Genomic DNA, 18,344 nt, shown 5'->3' with positions numbered 1-18,344 from the left:
AATGGGCAAGGTGGAGAAACACTATTTAAAAGCATCGCAGCTCCTTACCTTGAAATGATATGGGGTTCGGTTTTGATTCGACCCATGCAATTTAGCACAGCCATATAACAATCCTGATTCGGCTTGAGGTTATTTTCCTCCAGCATGGAAAACAGCCAGCCAATTTTCTTCAGCGCACCCTAAGCAGAGAAGGAAACAGGAATGAATTGCAACCACAGACTCAAACCAGCTAATCCTATCTACCCCCCTCCCCCATCCCTTAAAAAGAACCAGAATACAAAATGGGAGTTCTGCTTCTTGAAATAAAATTGAAAACACTCAATAGCCCCAATTTATATAACACATTAAACTCTATTGGGGATTAGCTTGTTGGGTGGACCCAGAAACATGACCCAAAAAGGTTACCCCGGAAGCATTTAGCTACAATTAACAAGATTTATGGCATGGCTGGCTAGGGAATTCTGGGAGTTGAAGTCGGCAAGTCTGAAAGTTACCAAAGTTGGACCTCCCTGTTCTAAGATTATGCCTAAGCCGCTATTAGTCTTCCATGGAAATGAGGCAGAGTGCAGGAGTGGCTGCCAAGCGGAGCCTTTCTGGCAGCTGTGCCTCTAGTGCTCTGCTTTTGTTTTTCTTTTTCCTTCTTAGGGTTTTCATCACAAGACCAGAAAGCAGTTTGCCTTGAAGACTTCTAAGGAGGGCAGCCTAAAAGAAGGCAACTAACACATTGGAGCTGTATAACACAGACACAGACACATGCAAATTGTGTGTCTGTGTGCATATGTCTACGGAGGTTGTCCCAAAGGTGTTTTTTTTTCAAGAGGCAACTGGACTCTCTGGTTTTTCTTTGAAGACATTTCGTTTCTCATTCAAGAAGCAATAGGACTTATGACTTATATACCGCTTCACAATGCCTTTACAGCCCTCTCTAAGCAGTTTACCGAGTCAGCCTCTTGCCCCCAACAATCTGGGTCCTCATTTTACCCACCTCGGAAGGACGGAAGGCTGAGTCAACCTTGAGCCTGGTGAGATTTGAACTGCCAAATTGCAGGCAGCCGGCAGTAGCCTGTAGTACTGCACTCTAATTACTGCGCCATCTCAGCTCTTGCAAATGCTTGGCAACTGATTCGCATTTATGACGGATGCACTGTCCCAGGGTCATGCGACCACCTTTTGCGACCCTCTGACAAGCAAACTCAATGGGCAAGCCGGATTCACTTAACAACCCTGTTACTAACTTAACTGCAATGATTCACTTAACAACTGTGGCAAGAAAGGATGAAAAATGGAACAAACCTCACTTAACAACCGTTTCGCTTAGCAACAAAAATCTGGGGCTCAATTGCGGTCTACCTATACACGCTGCATATAAAGGCGTATAATTTATGTATGCTGCCTATATATAAATGGACATTAACTTTATATTCTCTTTATATTCTACGTACACACATAATCTATATATCTCAAGCACACACACACAAAAACAATTAATTCATACTGCATACAAGTAATCCTTGTCTTACAATCACAACTGAACCCAACATTTTATTTATTTATTTATTTATTGGTTCAATTTATATGCTGCCCTTCTCCGGAGACTCAGGACGGCTTACAATGCTTTTAAGCAATAGCCTTCATACTTCTGTATATACCTGCTTAGTAGGGCTTTTGGGCCCCCCCTAAGCGGTGTTCTTTTTTATGCAAAGTCAGCTTATTGCCCCCACAATCTGGATCCTCGTTTTACCTACCTCGAAAGGATGGAAAGCTGAGTCAACCTTGAGCCTGGTGAGACTTGAACTCGCAGTAATTGCAGGCAGCTGGCAGCTAAGTTAACAGCACTATAGTCCACTGCACCACCAAGGCTCTTAACTGCTAACTGCTTAACTTCACTGCTAAGCAAGACAGTTATTGAGTTCTGCCCCATTTTACAATCTTCCTTCCCACCTTTGTCAAATGAATCACCGCGGCTGTTAAGTCAGCAACAAGATTATTAAGTCAATCTGGCTTCCCCATTGACTTTGCTCGTTGGAAGGTCATAAAAAGGAATCGGATGGCTCTGGGACCCTGCAACCGTCATAAATCCGAGCCATTTGCCAAGCGTTCCAATTCTGACACGAGACCGTGGGGATGCTGCAATGCAAGGAGTCCTCAACTTACGACGACAACCGAGCCCAAATTTCTATTTGTTTAGCCCATCGACCTTGCTTGTCAGAAGGTTGCAAAAGGGGATCTCGTGACCCCTGGGACACGGCCACCGTCATAAATATGAACCCGCTGCCAAGCGTCTGCATTCTGATCACGTGACCGTAGGGAATGATGCAAAGGTCGCAACTTTGAACAATGGTCGCAAGTCACATTTTTCAGTGCCATTGTAACTTTGAACAGGTGCTAAATGTACTGTTGAAAGCAGTGGTGAAATCTGTGGCACATGATTTTTTTTTACTTTTAAAAGTATTTTTTTACAACCTATTCAGCCGAATAGGTTGTAAAAAAAATGCTTTTTTTTTTTAACCTTTAAAAAGCATTTTTTTAAAGAAGCCGCAAGCGGGAGACCGGGTGGGCATGGGGAGGGATTTTTGCTACCGGTTCTCCGAATCACCTGCCGCCATCACTACCAGATTGGCTGATCCGGTCCAAACCGGGAGCATTTCACCCCTGGTTGAAAGTCGAGGACTACCTGTAACCATAAGTGTGAAAAAATGGTCATCAGTCACTTTTTTCAGGGGTGTTGTAACTTTGAACGGTCATGGAGCGAACTGTTGTAAATCAAGGACTCCCTATATTTCACCATCCCAAGCAAAAAGCTACAGGTGTGATGGTAACGTCCCAAGATGTATGGTTGAGCAGGGATGACAACCCGGCTCTCCCCACTGCAACGCTCTATGACCCACACCCTCCATTCTCACTCCTCCTGGGGCAAGGGGGATGGCAAATTTTCCCCCCACCCCACCCTAAACAGGCTGGCCTTTGACTAGTTGGAATGACCTTCCCTTCCTTCCGTTAACGGTGGCCAAGCTGGCTCAAACGCAACAAATGTTCAGCTCAGGGGATCCGGATTCAAATTCCTCCCCCAGGACGGCATACAGGAAGTCCTCAATTTACAGCCGTTCGTTTAGTGAAACAACGGCACTGAAAAAGGCGACTTACGACCGGTCCCTCAAAACTTACAACCACTGCAGCATCCCCATGATCAAAATCGGGGTGCATGTCAACTGGCATTGTATTGCATTTATGAAGATGGCGACATCCTACCATGTTTCCCCGAAAATAAGACCCTGTCTTATATTTTTTTTGAACCCCCAAATAAGCGCTAGGCCTTATTTTCAGGGAGGTCTTATTATTTTGGGGTGCGTGGAGCAAGATGGGGCTCCTCTTGCCATCTTACCTGATTTCCAGCTCTGCGTTTAAATATTTTTGGGGAGGGCTTATTTTCAGGGGGGGAGGCTTATTTTAGCGCATGCGCTCAAAAGCCCGACTGGGCTTATTATCAGGGGATGTCTTATTTTCGGGGAAACAGGGTAGAGCAGGGATGTCAAACTGGCGGACTGTGGGCTGGATGCGTCACACGCAGGCCACTCCCAGCTCTGCAAATGGGAAAAAGGGCAAAAGGGCCTGGTGGCTCAGCAGACTGATAGCATTGTGATTAACACCAGCTGTCTGCAATTACTGTAAGTTCGAATCTCACCAGGCTCAAGGTTGACTCAGCCTTCCATCCTTTCTCAGGTAGGTAAATTGAGGACCCAGTTTGTAGGGGCAATAAGCTGACTTTGTATAAATATATACAAAAGTATGAAGGCTATTGCTTAACGCATTGTAAGCTGCCCTGAGTCTCCAGAGAAGGGCGGCATATAAATCAAAACATCGCAAAACGTTGTGAGACAGCAACATGATGCCAAGCGTTTGATACCCATGACTTTGGGACATCCTGTGATCACCAACTTTCTCAGCTGGCTCCCGACAAGCTCGGTCAATGGGGGAAGCTGGATTCGCTTAACAACGGCATGATTCACTTAACAGCTACAGTGATTCGCTTAACCACCGTGGCAAAAAAGTCGTAAAATTAGGGGCGATTCCCTTAACCACCACCATGCTGAGCAACAGAAATGATAACCTTAACTATGGCCGTATGTTGAAGATACCTGTAGCCACAACCTCCCTGGACGGTTTTTCTGGGTGTGTGTCAGAACTGCCATCCTTCACTCGCTATGTTTCGCTAGATGTCAGTCTGCCATAAGTCATGGGGGGAGGGAGATATGGGGGGAAACCGACAGTGATCCTTCGTGCCTTCCCAAGACATCCCAAAGGCCTGAAAAATGGAATGCAACACCTGCCCAATCGTTTCAGGGACAGTTACCAAACCATCATCTTCGAATGTGACTGGGGAGTGGAACAAGGGAAGGGAAACTTAACTAGGGAATATTCGTGCGCGAATTCTTAGATCCGGCTTTGCTCCCTATAACCACTTGGCTATTAGTAAAAGTTAACCTTTTCGCTACAAACGGAGTCGAGGGTGTTTCTTTCCTAATGAACCAAGTTGGGTTAAGTCTGACAGTATGTATCAGTAAAAGAGCAACAACAACAACAACAACAACAACAACAACAACAACAACAATAATAATAATAATAATAATAATAAAAATACCTGCTTGGCGTAATGACACATGAGGAGACTGAACATCTGTGAAGTCAGAAACTTCTTCAGCCCCGGGGTATTGTGGAAATATAACAAACATTGTAAGGCTTTCCTCTTCTGGCCCTTGAACAGGGAAGTGTCCATGTAGGCTAAAATGGTCATCCGAATGTCATCCTGGAAGATTTTCATTTCTGGAAGCAACCTCCCGTTAAGCATCGGCACAGGCTCAGCCGAGGCCTGGACAGCAGAAGAAACGGGAGGCTGATTTCTGTCCCAGACCCGGATCCCTGTCAAGGCCATTTTGCAGTCCGATTGTGCTTCGGAGCCATCCGCTGTAGGTTGCCTGACAGATTTCGGGGAGCCTTTAACAGCTTTTTCCACCAGAGTTTTAGAAGAGAGGATGGCTTCTAAGGTTCTGGTATCCACGTCCCAACGCTTCATTTTACTGGCTTGTTTTTCCATCTTCACTTTCGCCTTCCAGGCATTCGCTTTGAGGACGTGGGCGGCTTCATCCGTTGGGACGACGGGCTTGCCCTGAGATGTTTGGGGTGCGGCAGTCTTCTGCACCTGGGCACCTGGAAAGTAACTGAATTTCTGGATCTGGCATACTTCGATCTTGGGCTTCAGGATGTCCGGTTCATTATCAGCCCGGAGTTGCTTCACTCTAGCTTTCAATACTGGGGGGTGGGAGGAAACAGAACACAATAAATGATCTCTAATGGTGTAGGCCATGGGTCTGCAACCTTAAATACTCAAAGAGCCATTTGGACCCGTTTCCCACAGAAAAGAAAACACCGGGAGCCACAAAACCTGGGTGGGCATGGCCAACTCGATGTCACTCACTTCCACCAGTCACATGACTCCCCCTAGCCACGCCTACCCAGCTGGTCATTAGGGCAGAGAACCAGTTGTTAAAAAACACTGGGAACCACAAAATCCTTTTGACATCTCTCTCTCTCTCCCCTCCCTCCCTCTCTGCCCCCCTCTCTCCCTCTCTCTCTGTATCTCTCTATGTCTCTCTCTCTCCCCCTCTCTCTGTATCTCCCTGTCTCTGCCCTGGCCGCTTCTCCATCCCACACTGTCGCCCTTACCTTCTCAGGCGAGGAGTGACTGGGAGGGGAGGGCGAGGGGTGGGGCCAGCCAGTGGTGGGATCACCTGACAGGGAGCCACAGCAGAGGGCCCAAAGAGCCGTCTGTGGCTCCGGAGCCGCAGGTTGCTGACCCCTGGTGTAGACTAAACAGAAACAGGGATATGTGTCAGTGATATAAAGCAGGGGTGCTAGGGAACCATGGCCCTTTTATGACTTGTGGACTTCAACTCCCAGAATTCCTGAGCCACCTGGTTCCTATTTATGATGGTTACAGTGTTCCCAAGGTCATGTGATCCCCTTTTGCGACCTTCTGACAAGCAAAGTCAACGGGGAAGCCAGATTCACTTAACAACCGTGTGACTAACTTCACAATTGCACTGATTTACTTAACAACGGTGGCAAGATACAAATGCAAACTGTATTTGAGAGTACCTGAATCAAGAGAACATTAAAGAAAATGATGTACCAATTTAAAGAAAAACTCTGTATGTTAAAAAGGATATTTATAAAAGAAAAAATAATTATAATTCTATTAGGGTAGTTTGAAGGGCTGAAGTTTAAAGCTGTTGACTATGTTAAAGTCAAAGAATAAGTTGTATTAGAAAGATTTTTTAAAAAAAAATGCTTTAAAAAAAAAGTTTAGCACTTTGAAGGAAAGAGGAGGGTGAAAGAAAAAAAAAGCCCCTATCTTTTTTTTTTTCAATAAGACCAAACAATTTGAAAGAATATAATAAATTTTATAAATAAAAATGGTGACAGTTCCCAAAGATTGCTAGGTGCAAATAGAAATGCACAATATTTCCATAGCAAGGAAGATAAAGCAGGAATGGTTAAACTGATTATTTTACTTAAAGAGGAAAACGTGTTCTTATTTGGACATCACTTCTGGAATTTGTGCTTGTGAAGAAAAAAAATAAAACTCTGATCTTGATTTTGTTGATTAGAAAGATTTGGTGCTATAGAAATGGCTAGTTATGTATTAATAGATAGAAGCAAAAGGTTGAGGCTGCAGTGTGTTTATTTTGCACTGTGCTAGGAAGAGTTTATTTATTTATTTATTTATTTATTTATTTATTTATTTATTTATTTATTTATTTATTTAATTTAATTTAATTTAATTTGTATACCGCCCTTCTCCAACAGGACTCAGGGCGGTGAACAGCCACGGTAAAAACACAACATATAAAATTTAAAAACAATTTAAAAAGATTAAATAATTTTGGAAGTCAATGCCCCCTTTTCTTTCTTTTTCTCTTCCCCCTTGTATTTCACACCCCCTTTTCTCTGCAACCCAGCAAGACAGACACAGACTTCAGAGGATAATTAGAACTGCAGAAAAAACAATGGCTACCAACCTGCCTTCCATGGAGGACCTGTATACTGCACAAGTCAAAAAGAGGGCTGTGAAAATATTTACGGACCCTTCGCATCCTGGACATAAACTGTTTCAACTCCTACCCTCAAAACAACTCTATAGAGCACTGCACACCAGAACAACTAGACACAAGAACAGTTTTTTCCCAAATGCCATCACTCTGCTAAACAAACAATTCCCTTAACACTGTCAAACTGTCAGATGGGCTTGTTGCTTACATACCTGGCTCCCTGCCACGTGGCAGCAGCCCTACCTGAGCTACTCGACGTGATAGCCATGGTGGCAGTAGATACACCCAGGCTTTTAGTCATGGGTGATTTCAACTTGCCATCCGTTCGTGAAACGTCTGAGGTGGCTCGGGAGTTCATGGCTTCCATGACGGCCATGGACCTGACCCAGTTAGTTCATGGCCCTACTCACAGGGGAGGTCACACTCTGGACTTGATTTTTGTCTCTGGCCAGTGGTTGAGTGGTCTTGTTATAGGGGACATAGACATGGAACCCTTCTCATGGACTGACCACTCACTCCTTCGCCTAGATCTTCGAACCGCGACTCCTCGCCGCAGGGAGGCGGACCCAATTAGATGGATCCGCCCCAGGCGCCTGATGGATCCTGATAGGTTCCAGACGGAGCTTGGGCCATTTCCTGAGGATCTAGCACATGACTCGGCCGAGGACCTGGTAGCCGCCTGGGATCGGGCGACTGGTGGGGCCTTGGACCGAGTTGTGCCTTTGCGGCCTCTGACCCGGTGCCGATTCCGTGCGGCTCCTTGGTTTACTGAGGAGCTGAAGGAAATGAAGCGCCGGAAAAGACGCCTGGAGAGCGGTTGGAGGGCCAGTCTCGCTGAATCTGATCGAACACTGGTAAGGTCACATATTAAGGCCTACCTAGTGGCGATAAAGACGGCAAAGTTTAATTACTTTTCCGCCTCTATTGCGTCATCAGGGAATCGTCTGGCCGCCCTGTTTAGGGTGACCCGCTCCCTGCTCCATCCGGGAGTGCGGGAGGATCCCTTAGAAGGCAGGGCGGAGGATTTCGGACAATACCTGTATGACAAAATCGCTCAGATCCGGGGGAATTTGGACTCCAACTGTGTAGATCAGGGCAGGGTGATGAGGAATAGTCTTGAGAATGTTATCTGGGAGGAGTTTGATGCTGTGACGCCCGATGATGTGGATAGGATTTTGGGGAGACTTAGTGTGGCCAATGTTTACTGGACCCATGTCCCTCCTGGTTGGTACTGGCTTCCCGGGAGGTTACACAAGGCTGGCTCCAGGGCGTTATTAATGCTTCGCTGAGTGAGGGTCACTTCCCCGCTGCCCTGAAAGAGGCGGTGGTGAAGCCTCTCCTCAAGAAGTCGTCCCTGGATCCGGCAATATTGGCTAACTATCGTCCTGTCTCCAACCTTCGCTTTATTGCGAAGGTTGTTGAGAGTGTGGTCGCGCGACAGTTTCCGCAATTCCTGGAGGAAACATCCTATCTAGATCCGTTCCAGTCGGGTTTCAGGTCTGGGCACAGCACGGAAACGGCATTGGTCGCGTTGGTTGATGATCTCTGGAGGGCTCGGGACAGAGGTTGTTCCTCTGTCCTGGTCCTGTTAGATCTCTCAGTGGCTTTTGATACCATCGACCATGGTATCATGCTGCACCGGCTGGAAGAGTTGGGGGTGGGAGGCACTGGATGAGGATCTGGTTGGGGAGGAACAGGCTCAAGCTCAACCCTTCCAAGACTGAGTGGCTGTGGCTCCCGGCATCCCGATATAGTCAGTTGACTCCATCACTGACTATTGGGGGCGAGTCTTTGGCCCCTACTGAAAGGACTCGCAATCTGGGAGTCCTCCTGGATAGGCAGCTGTCTTTGGAGGAACATCTGATGGCTGTTACCAGAGGGACCTTCTATCAGGTTCGCCTGATTCGCCAGTTGCGGCCCTTTCTCGATCGGGATTCCTTGTGCACAGTCACTCACGCCCTCGTCACCTCTCGCCTTGACTACTGCAATGATCTCTACATGGGGCTCCCCTTGAAGAGCACCCGGAGGCTCCAGCTGGTCCAGAATGCAGCAGCGCAGGTAGTGATGGGAGCAACATGGCGCTCCCATGTAACACCGCTCCTGCGCGAGCTGCACTGGCTCCCGGTGGTCTTCTGGGTCTGCTTCAAGATGTTGGTTATCACCTTTAAAGTGCTCCATGGCATAGGGCCTAGCTATCTGCGAGACCGCCTGCTGCTACCAACGACCTCCCATCGACCCGTGCGCTCCCACAGAGAGGGCCTCCTCAGGGTGCCATCAGCCAAACAATGTAGGCTGGTGACCCCCAGGGGGAGGGCCTTCTCGGTGGGGGCTCCTACCCTCTGGAATCAGTTGCCCCCTGAGATAAGGAGAATCCATGACCTCAATGCCTTCCGTCATTCCCTTAAAACCCATCTTTTCCAGCAAGCCGGGTTGGCTTAAGAAGAAATTTTAAATTCTTTTAATCAGTCTGTGATTTCTTAACTTTCGGGTCAAAATTTATATATATTTTTAAATGTTTTTTAATATTTGTATTCTATGTTTTTTATCTTGGCTGTACACCGCCCTGAGTCCTCAGGGAGAAGGGCGGTATATAAATTGGAAATTAAATTAAATTAAATTAAACTATTCACTAAGTCTGCATTACTATTAATCTTCTCGTCATTCCTATCACCCATCTCCTCCCACTTATGACTGTAATTTTGTTGCTTGTATCCTTACGATTTATATTGTTTCCTAGTATGATTCGATTATTTGTACCCTATGACTATCATTAAGTGTTGTACCTTATGATTCTTGATGAACGTATCATTTCTTTTATGTACACCGAGAGCATTTTTTTTTTTTTAATTTGATTTATATGCCGCCCTTCTCCGAAGACTCAGGGCGGCTTACAATGTGCTCAGCAATATGCACCAAAGACAAATTCCTTGTGTGTCCAATCACACTTGGCCAATAAAATTCTATTCCATTCCATTCCATTCCACTCCACTCCATTCCATTCCATCCCCCATTCCCTTTCCCTCCCTTCATTTCCTATTTTATTTTATTTTGCATTTTATATAATGAAATAAAAAATGCTAAATGCTAAAAAAAACAACTGTAGCAAGGAAAGTCATAAAATGGGGCAAAACGCACCTAGCAACTGTCTCGTTAGCAACAGACATGTTGGGGCTCAATTGTGGCCGTAAGTTGAGGACTACCTGCATTCCTTTTAAGATACTCAAGAGTTACTCCCAATGCAAGCGTACAAATCACTGCAATCGATACATCAAACATGTAGACATCCAGGTCTGAATACAAACCGGGCATAAATATCTGCACACACGTTTATTTTTATCCTGATTTGTTGGCTTACCTTCCAACAGCTCCACCTGCTCATGTAACCATAGTTTCCTGCTTTCTTCTTTCACCCTGGTCGAATAACATCTCATCCCAACACGGAGGCTCCCTGAAAATGAGAGAAGGCTGATCGTTATGGGAATTGGTTCCCAAGTGCCATCATTTCTTACCTCTTGACTTCCCAGGCAGTGGAGCCTAGGAGCAAAGCAGTTACCCGAGAGAAGCAGGGATCCTCCAGTTGTAAAACACCCTCCACAACATAATGAGTCACCATGGGCGAATAGTAAAGGTAAAGATTCCCCACGCACATATGTGCTAGTCGTTCCTGACTCTAAGGGGCGGTGCTCATCTCAGTTTCAAAGCCGAAGAGCCAGCGCTGTCCGAAGACTTCTCCGTGGTCATGTGGCTGGCATGACTCAACGCCGAAGGTGCACGGAACGCTGTTACCTTCCCACCAAAGTTGGTCCCTACTTTTCTACTTGCATTTTTAACATGCTTTCGAACTGCTAGGTTGGCAGAAGCTAGGACAAGTCACGGGAGCTCACCCCGTTACGCAGCACTAGGGATTCGAACCGCTAAACTGCCAACCTTTCGATCAACAAACTCAGCGTCTAATAGGCAGCAATATAAATTCAAGAAATAAGTAAATAAATAAATGAATTCCACTGGTGCCTATGCAATGGTCTATCGCTGATATCATTTGTTTTATTTTCCAAAGCATTTGAGAAACTCTTATCAGTGTTTCAAAAAACCCAAAGGTTTGTTACTGCTTTACTGTAATTGGATTTCCTTCCTTCCTTCCTTTCCTTTCTCGTCTCTTCCCTTCTTCTCTTTCTTCTCCCCTTCCTTCCTCTCTCCTTTTCTCCACTTCCTCTCTTTCTCCCTTCTTCCTCTCTCATCACTTCCTGTCTCCCTTCCTTCCTTCCTCCATCCTTCCTCTCTCTCCCATATAATTTCAGAAGATACAGTATTGGTACAGTAAGTATCGCTGCTCGATGTTTTTATTTATCCATTATTCTAGCTTCAGTGTGGATTTTTATATTGTTTGCATCAGTGGTTCTCAACCTTTTTCTTCACCACGGACCCCCCTTTAAATACCTTTTGTGGCCACAGATCATGGCCACAGACCACCAAGTTTTAAATCATAACATTTCAAGGCTTGGTAAACCCTGTGATGACATCGTGTGACCCCCTCAGGGCACCCCGGACCAGAGGTTGAGAAGCACTGGTTTACATAATTTTGGGTTTTGTAAGGCCTTTACTATCTATCATCCTGAGAACCTCTGTCTCTGGATGTTACAGATGTGCAATCAACCCAATTGTTCCATCTGCACGTTTCAGGTTAGTAGGGAAGGGAAGTATATAAACTTGACAAAGCAAGCAATGGAAAAGGAGTAACATGGGCTCTTCTGAACTACAAAGAAACAATTTCATATCTGGCAAAACTGTTTTTTTCAAAATTGAGCTCAAGGCTGTTTAATCTGGTTGGGGTTGCCACTCCGAAAATTGAAGAGGTTCTTAATACGTAAGACAGAAAATCAAGGATGAGCACTTTTGTCCATTACTTTACCCTTTCCCCAACCTTTAGAGCAGGGGTCAGCAACCTGTGGCTCTGGAGCCGCATGTGGCTCTTTCACCCTTCTGCTGTGGCTCTCTGTCACTCAAAATATGCGTCACAACCGCCAATGCGCCGGCATGCGATTTATTAAGCTTTTCAACCCCCAGTAGGCCGACCATGGATAAATCCCAGAAAAGTTAAGTTTCAGAAGAAAACAGAATGTTTAATTCAACTACATATGCTAGTTTTGTGGCTCCTGGTGTTTTTTTTTTTCTGTGGGAAACAGGTCCAAATGGCTCTTTTTGAGTGTTTAAGATTGCAGACCCCTGCTTTAGAGGGAATGGGGGATAAATTCCTTCCTATTTCATTAAGAAGGTGAAACATCTTCTTAATGGCCATATTCATGTCTGCTTTTCTAGATGATGAAACATCTCATCCAATATGCAACCCAAATCCTAAGAGAAATCCAAACCAAATTTAGGATACTCTACAAACGTAGCTGTTGCAGCTTTCACTGACAAGATTATATCTAAAACAACAATATAATACACCAATTAAAATAAAATAAAAAGTTAAGTTTATTCATCTATTTATTTTTATGAAATTTATATACTAGTACTAATGTTAGGGGCGGAAATACAGGGTCTTATACCTTTCCTCATTAGAGAAAGCAATGGATTTCATTGGGAATTATGGAAACAAATATAGGTAGTCCTCGACTTACAAAGCATTCCTTTAGTGACAGTTTGAAATTACAACAGCATTGAAAAAACTGACTTATTACCGTTTTTCACACTTAATGACCATTGCAGCATCCCCATGGTCACAAGATCAACATTTGGACCCTTGGCACCTGGCATGTATTTATAACAGGTGCAGTGTCCCGGGGTTGTGTGATCATCTTTTGCGACCTTTTGACAAGTAAATTCAATGTGGAAGTCAGATTCACTTAACAACCATGTTACTACCCTTAACAATCGCAGCGATTCAGTTATCAACTATGGCAAGAAAGGTCGCACAATGGGGAAAAACTCACTTAACGACGGTGCTGCAAAGCAATTTTAGCCTCAATTGTGGTCGCAAGTCAAGGACTACCTGCAACTAGGGAGATCAAATAACAGGCAAGATCTCCCTTGAGCCTCTTGATCCCTTCATCTTGCATGCGGGCAAGTTTCTCAGCATCAACACAGGCGCGTGTGGCTGAATCCCGAGGCGTCAAATTCAACTTCCTTTTTTGCAAGGCAGCCTTCGTGGCTCTCCTGGTGGTCTCCCGTTCAAGCACCAAACCAAGCCAACCCAATCGGCCAAAGGCTGTCAATTTACGAGGCCAGGGAAGGTATCCAAATTTCAAGGTGGGCATAGATGTGACCCTATTACTCCCTCTCCCCCCCCAAGAGGGGAAAGGGTGGCGAGTTCAAATCCATCCACCTCCAGTAGGGCAAAGTGCCCTTCTTTCCCCCCCCTCCCCAATTCGATACTTCCCACCCACCCCCGCCCCACAGGGACCAACACTGACCTTTGCCCCACCGCAGCGGCCCTTGCAGGTTCAGCATCGGTTCCACCCCGGTGCCCTCTACATTTTACCGCCTGCCCGGGAGAGCACGCATGGTTATCCACCCCTTTACTGCGCAGGCGCGGCGCTCTGCACAGGCGAGGAGGACTCGTCTCTGTGGTTCTCTCGCCACCCAATGGGGCCTCCGCTCGAGTGGCCGGGATAGGATTGGAAACGACCAATCCTTGGAGGCATGGCGAGGACCTAGAGATACGAAAAAAAGAAGAGAGGGCTGTTGCCTCGGTCATCCATAGCGAGGTTCAAATCCAGCTTTTTTTTTTCTCCTTTTCGTTTGTAAGCAGCTCAGAGACTTTTACGGAGAATAAGGGGGTCATATGAATCATAGGCAGTTTTCTAAAAAATCACTACAAATCATAATTAATTTAATACCATTAAATGGTGGGATTTTATAGAAGTTTTTATTTTTATAGGGTTTGGAAAGTCTAAATAAAGTGGTAGCGATTTAATCAGATTAAATTACAGATTAAATTAATTTAAATATAAATTAAATTTATACAGCTGTGAGTCTGACAGCTATTATTTATTTATTAAATTTATATGCTGTTCATCTCGCTATCAAGTACTCTAGTAGGCAGCTTACCAGATAAAAAAAGAGAATGGAAATCATTACATTAAAACGACAAATATTAACATTAAAATATAAAAGCAATACAAAGTCAACCACAAAAATTGGAAAATTACTTTAAAAAGCAGATAGGACTCTTCCCTTTAAAAAGTTCAACCACTTCCCCTTAAAATATTATTTTATTCATTTGTATTCCAACATTATTTTTACAAATAATTCAAGGGGGCAAACATATCAACACACCTTCCTTTCCTCCTCACTACAACAACAGCCCTGTGAGGTAGCTTGGCTGAGAGAGGACTGACCCAAAATCACCCAGCCAGCTTTCATGCCTAAGGCGGCACTTTAATTCAAACGCTCTGACTTTCCAGCCTGGTGCCTTAAATACCTGAACAAACTGGCTGCCAATTATTCTGATTATCCTCCCAATCCTATACAGGTAGTCCTCAATTTACGACCACAATTGAGCCCAACATTTATGTTGCTGTTAGAAGAAATATCCTTCTGGATTCAGTTCCAAGTGGGGAAAAAGACACTGGAAACATGGAGACTGCTTGGAAAGATGGTTTAATGGTGGACAGGATCACATGGTTTGAGTTCCTGAACAAAAAAGGGCAAGATGCAGCGAGTCCCCGGGTTTTATGCCCTCTCTGGCTTTGAACTTCCTGGGGCCCCGAAAGAGTATCTTGATTGGTTGTCAGACTCCCAGGAGGTGGGGGTCTTAGCTAGCCTTGCTGTCTGATGTAATCTTCCCAGGTGCCATGTGGTGAGTTTCTGTTGCTAGATGGGTTCTATTGTATTTGTTTCTGTTGCTAGATGGGTCCTATTGTGTTGCAGATGATGGTCCATTGACAAAAATGGGAGGGAATTGAGTTTCTGCCTGTGGCCCATTGACAAAGGTTGGGGATGGGGGAAGAAGGTGGGAGCTGCTTCGTCTTTAAAATATGCTTCTCCATTTCTCATCCAGGGAAACATAATATTCTGCCTTTTTAATATTTCCTAAAATATTTCATTCTTCTAGGAAAGGGGTGGGTGCTAACTTCTTACATTGCTAAGTGAAAAATTTGTTAAGTGAGTTTTGCCCCCTTTTACGACTTTTCTTGCCACATTTGTTAAGTGGATCACTGCAGTTGTTAAATTAGTAACACGGTTATTAAGTGAATCTAGCTTCCCCATTGACTTTGCTTGTCAGAAGATTGCAAAAGGGGATCACGTGATCCTAGGACACTGCAGCCACCATAAATGTGAGTCAGTTGTCAAGCATCTGAATGTGAATCACATGACCATGGGGATGCTGCAACAGTCATAAGTGTGAAAAATGGTCATAACTCACTTTTTTCAGTGTCGTAACTTTGAATCATCACTAAATTAATGGTTGTAAGTCGAGGACTACCTGTATACGGTATTAGCACCATGGAAGAAAAAACAGGGAATCTTATATGTATCTTTTTCCTCCTCTTTGGATGTGGATTTGGTTCTATATTCAATTTTAATTCTGTATTTCCATTTCTGTTCATCTTATGTGGAATGCTGTTCCTAAAGAAATACGTTGTTTAACTAATAGGTTCATTAAGTAGCCTTTGAACCTTTTTACTTTAAGTTTAAAATATCCTTGGCCAATTGACCACCTCCAGAAGAAAGGCTAGGGTAGTACTGCCTATGAACTTAATCTTACTTTAGCCATGGTGGCGCAGTGGTTAGACTGCAGTATTGCAGGCTAACTCTGCCCACAGCCAGCAGTTCAATCCTCATCAGCTCAAGGTTTACTCAGCTTTCCATCTTCCCGAGGTCAGTAAAATGAAGACCCAGATTGTTGGGGGCAATATGCTGACTCTGTAAACCGCTTAGAAGGAGCTGTAAAGTACTGTGGAAAGTCAGCACCCACCCACCCACCCACCTAGAGAATTAAATATTTCGGGGAATATTAAAAAGGCAGGATAGAATATTTCTAAAGAGAAATGGGGGAAAAAAATTTCTAAAGAGAAATGGGGGGAAAAAATTAAGGGAGGCAGAAACCAGCACCGGTCTCCCTGCCCCAAGCAGAAACTGAGGAGGCCACCTTTTAGAAATGCAGTTTTGGTAATCTATTTAGAAAGACTGGGTCAGATAGAAATTCCAGATAAGCAACACAATTAGGCAAGACAAAATTAGCTCAGACAAACACCTAGGATTTGCATTTCCCCTTTTGCCTGTAGAGCCAGCCATGATCTCTACATGACCCCATAGGAATCCAGAAGGCATAACACCCACCCACTCTCAACTCCATTTTGTCATCTGTCCCAGAATCACATGGTTCTGTTTGTTGGTGTTTCTGTTCATCAATAAACCGACTTTCTTTCCAATCAGCCTCCATTTTATTCCTGGCTTGAACCAGGAATTTTTCTTCCTACAGTACTATGGCAAGGTATATAATATAAGTGTACGGAAGTCTAAGTGCTATTGCTATTTTGTTCTAATAAGACTGCTAATTGAATGACTTTGGGCAATTTTGGTAATTAACAAGGATGATGTATACAAGTACAATTAATTAAGAGTATAGAAGCCACTAAATCATGCTCAGATAATAGACTGAACTTCTGGGAAGGTACTACACACACCTTGGCTCCAGGTGTTAATTTTGTTGTTGTAGGAAGTTAGCACCCACCCCTTTCCTGGAAGAGTGAAATATTTTAGGAAATATGAAAAAGGCAGAATATAATATTTCCTTGGATGAGAAATGGAGAAGCATATTTTACAGACAAAGCAGCTCCCACCTTCCCACCCTTTGTCAATGGGCCATTAAGGCCTGGGCCAGTCTATTCTACATAACAAAGATCTGCCTCCTTCAGAGCCATAGTAGGAATTGCCAAAGATCCAACAAAGATAGGATTAGCCCTCTACGCAATAGCAGCAGAAACTCACCACATGTGACCTGGGAAGCACATGTGACCATCAGCCAGCAAGGCTAGCTAAGACCCCCACCCCCTGGGAGTCTGACAACCAATCAGGATACTCTTTCGGGGCCCCAAGAAATGCAGAGCCAGAGAGAGCATAAAAACCCGAGGATTTACTGTATCTGCCCCCTTTTCTGTTCAGGAACTCAAGCCATGTGCTCCTGTCCACCATTAAACCATCTTTCCAAGCAGTCTCCATGTTTCCAGTGTCTGTTTCCCCATTTGGAGCGGAACCCAGAAGGATATTTCTTCCAACATTGTCACATCTAAATATTTTTGACCAGCATATAAGGCCGTGATGGTGAAGAGGTGGCACGCAGAGCCCTTTCTGTGGGCACACACGTTGTCACCAGCTGCTCTTCTGGTTTCCAGCCAACTGGTCTTCGTGGGCACCAGAACACAGGAAAATGGCCCCAAAAAAGCCAAAATCCAGGCTGTTTTCCAGATCATTTTCTGGGCTGCTTTTGGCCCGAAAAACAGCCTGAAAACGGCCTGAAAAACAGCCCAAAAAAGGGCCTGAAAATGGCCTGAAAAAGGCCAAAAAAACAGGCCGTTTTCCAGATTATTTTCCAGGCTGCTTTTGGCCTGAAAAACAGCCCAAAAAAGGGCCTGAGAACGGCCCGAAAAAGGACAAAAAACAGGTTGTTTTCCAGATCCTTTTCCAGGCTGCTTTTGGCCTGAAAAACGGCCTGAAAATGGCCCAAAAAAGAGCCTGAAAATGGCCCGAAAAAGGCCAAAAAACCTAGGCTGTTTTCCAGATCATTTTCTGGGCTGCTTTTAGCCCGAAAAATGGCCTGAAAAACAGTCTGAAAAAGGGCCTGAAAATGGCCCGAAAAAGGCCAAAAAACAGGTAGTTTTCTTGGCCATTTCCTGGCTAAAAACGACCAAAAAACAGGCCAGCTGGTCTTGGGGTTTCTGGCACTCCAGCGTGTGTACAGTTTGGGCACTCAGGTGCCAAAAAGGTTTGCCATCACTGAGATAGGGTGTAAAAATAGCCACTTCCCTTATCTTATGGTTTTCCAATCCTCAACAAACCTCTCTAGCACTTGCTTTACCTCTCTGTTCATTCATTACCTCTGATTGTTAGGTTCTTGGAAATTTTTGCTGCTTTAGCAAATGGCAAAGAGGAACCCAGAGTGGGATGGAGCCCATTAAATGGCTCATGTGATCGGCTGTCGCTGGGGCGGGAGGTGGGGTGTGTGTGATTTTATTACATGAATTTATTTGATTTTTTAATTAGTTTTACTGTTTGTAAATGTGGTTTTTACAT

At 44.7% G+C, this 18,344-nt stretch overlaps 1 protein-coding gene across 1 annotated transcript in view; it reads right to left on the bottom strand.

Annotated features, from left to right (window-relative positions):
• Positions 1-13,611, bottom strand: part of POLRMT (RNA polymerase mitochondrial) — a 69,295-nt gene extending 55,684 nt beyond the window's left edge. The window contains exons 1-4 of the mRNA XM_070944414.1: positions 13,520-13,611; positions 10,462-10,554; positions 4,640-5,307; positions 49-179 (exon numbers count right to left, since the gene is read on the bottom strand). Of these exons, the coding sequence (XP_070800515.1) occupies positions 49-179; positions 4,640-5,307; positions 10,462-10,554; positions 13,520-13,556 (929 nt within the window). The 5' untranslated portion in view covers positions 13,557-13,611. The remainder of the gene's footprint in view (positions 1-48; positions 180-4,639; positions 5,308-10,461; positions 10,555-13,519) is intronic.
• Positions 13,612-18,344: the final 4,733 nt, after the last annotated feature.

This window comes from Pituophis catenifer, unplaced genomic scaffold, assembly GCF_029215685.1.
Source record: "Pituophis catenifer annectens isolate HBS135680 unplaced genomic scaffold, rPitCat1.0.hap2 SCAF_1, whole genome shotgun sequence".
In the NCBI taxonomy this organism is placed as follows: Eukaryota; Metazoa; Chordata; class Lepidosauria; order Squamata; family Colubridae; genus Pituophis; species Pituophis catenifer.
The sequence above is the reverse complement of the archived record's forward strand: the minus strand, read 5'-3'. Positions and strand labels throughout refer to the sequence as shown.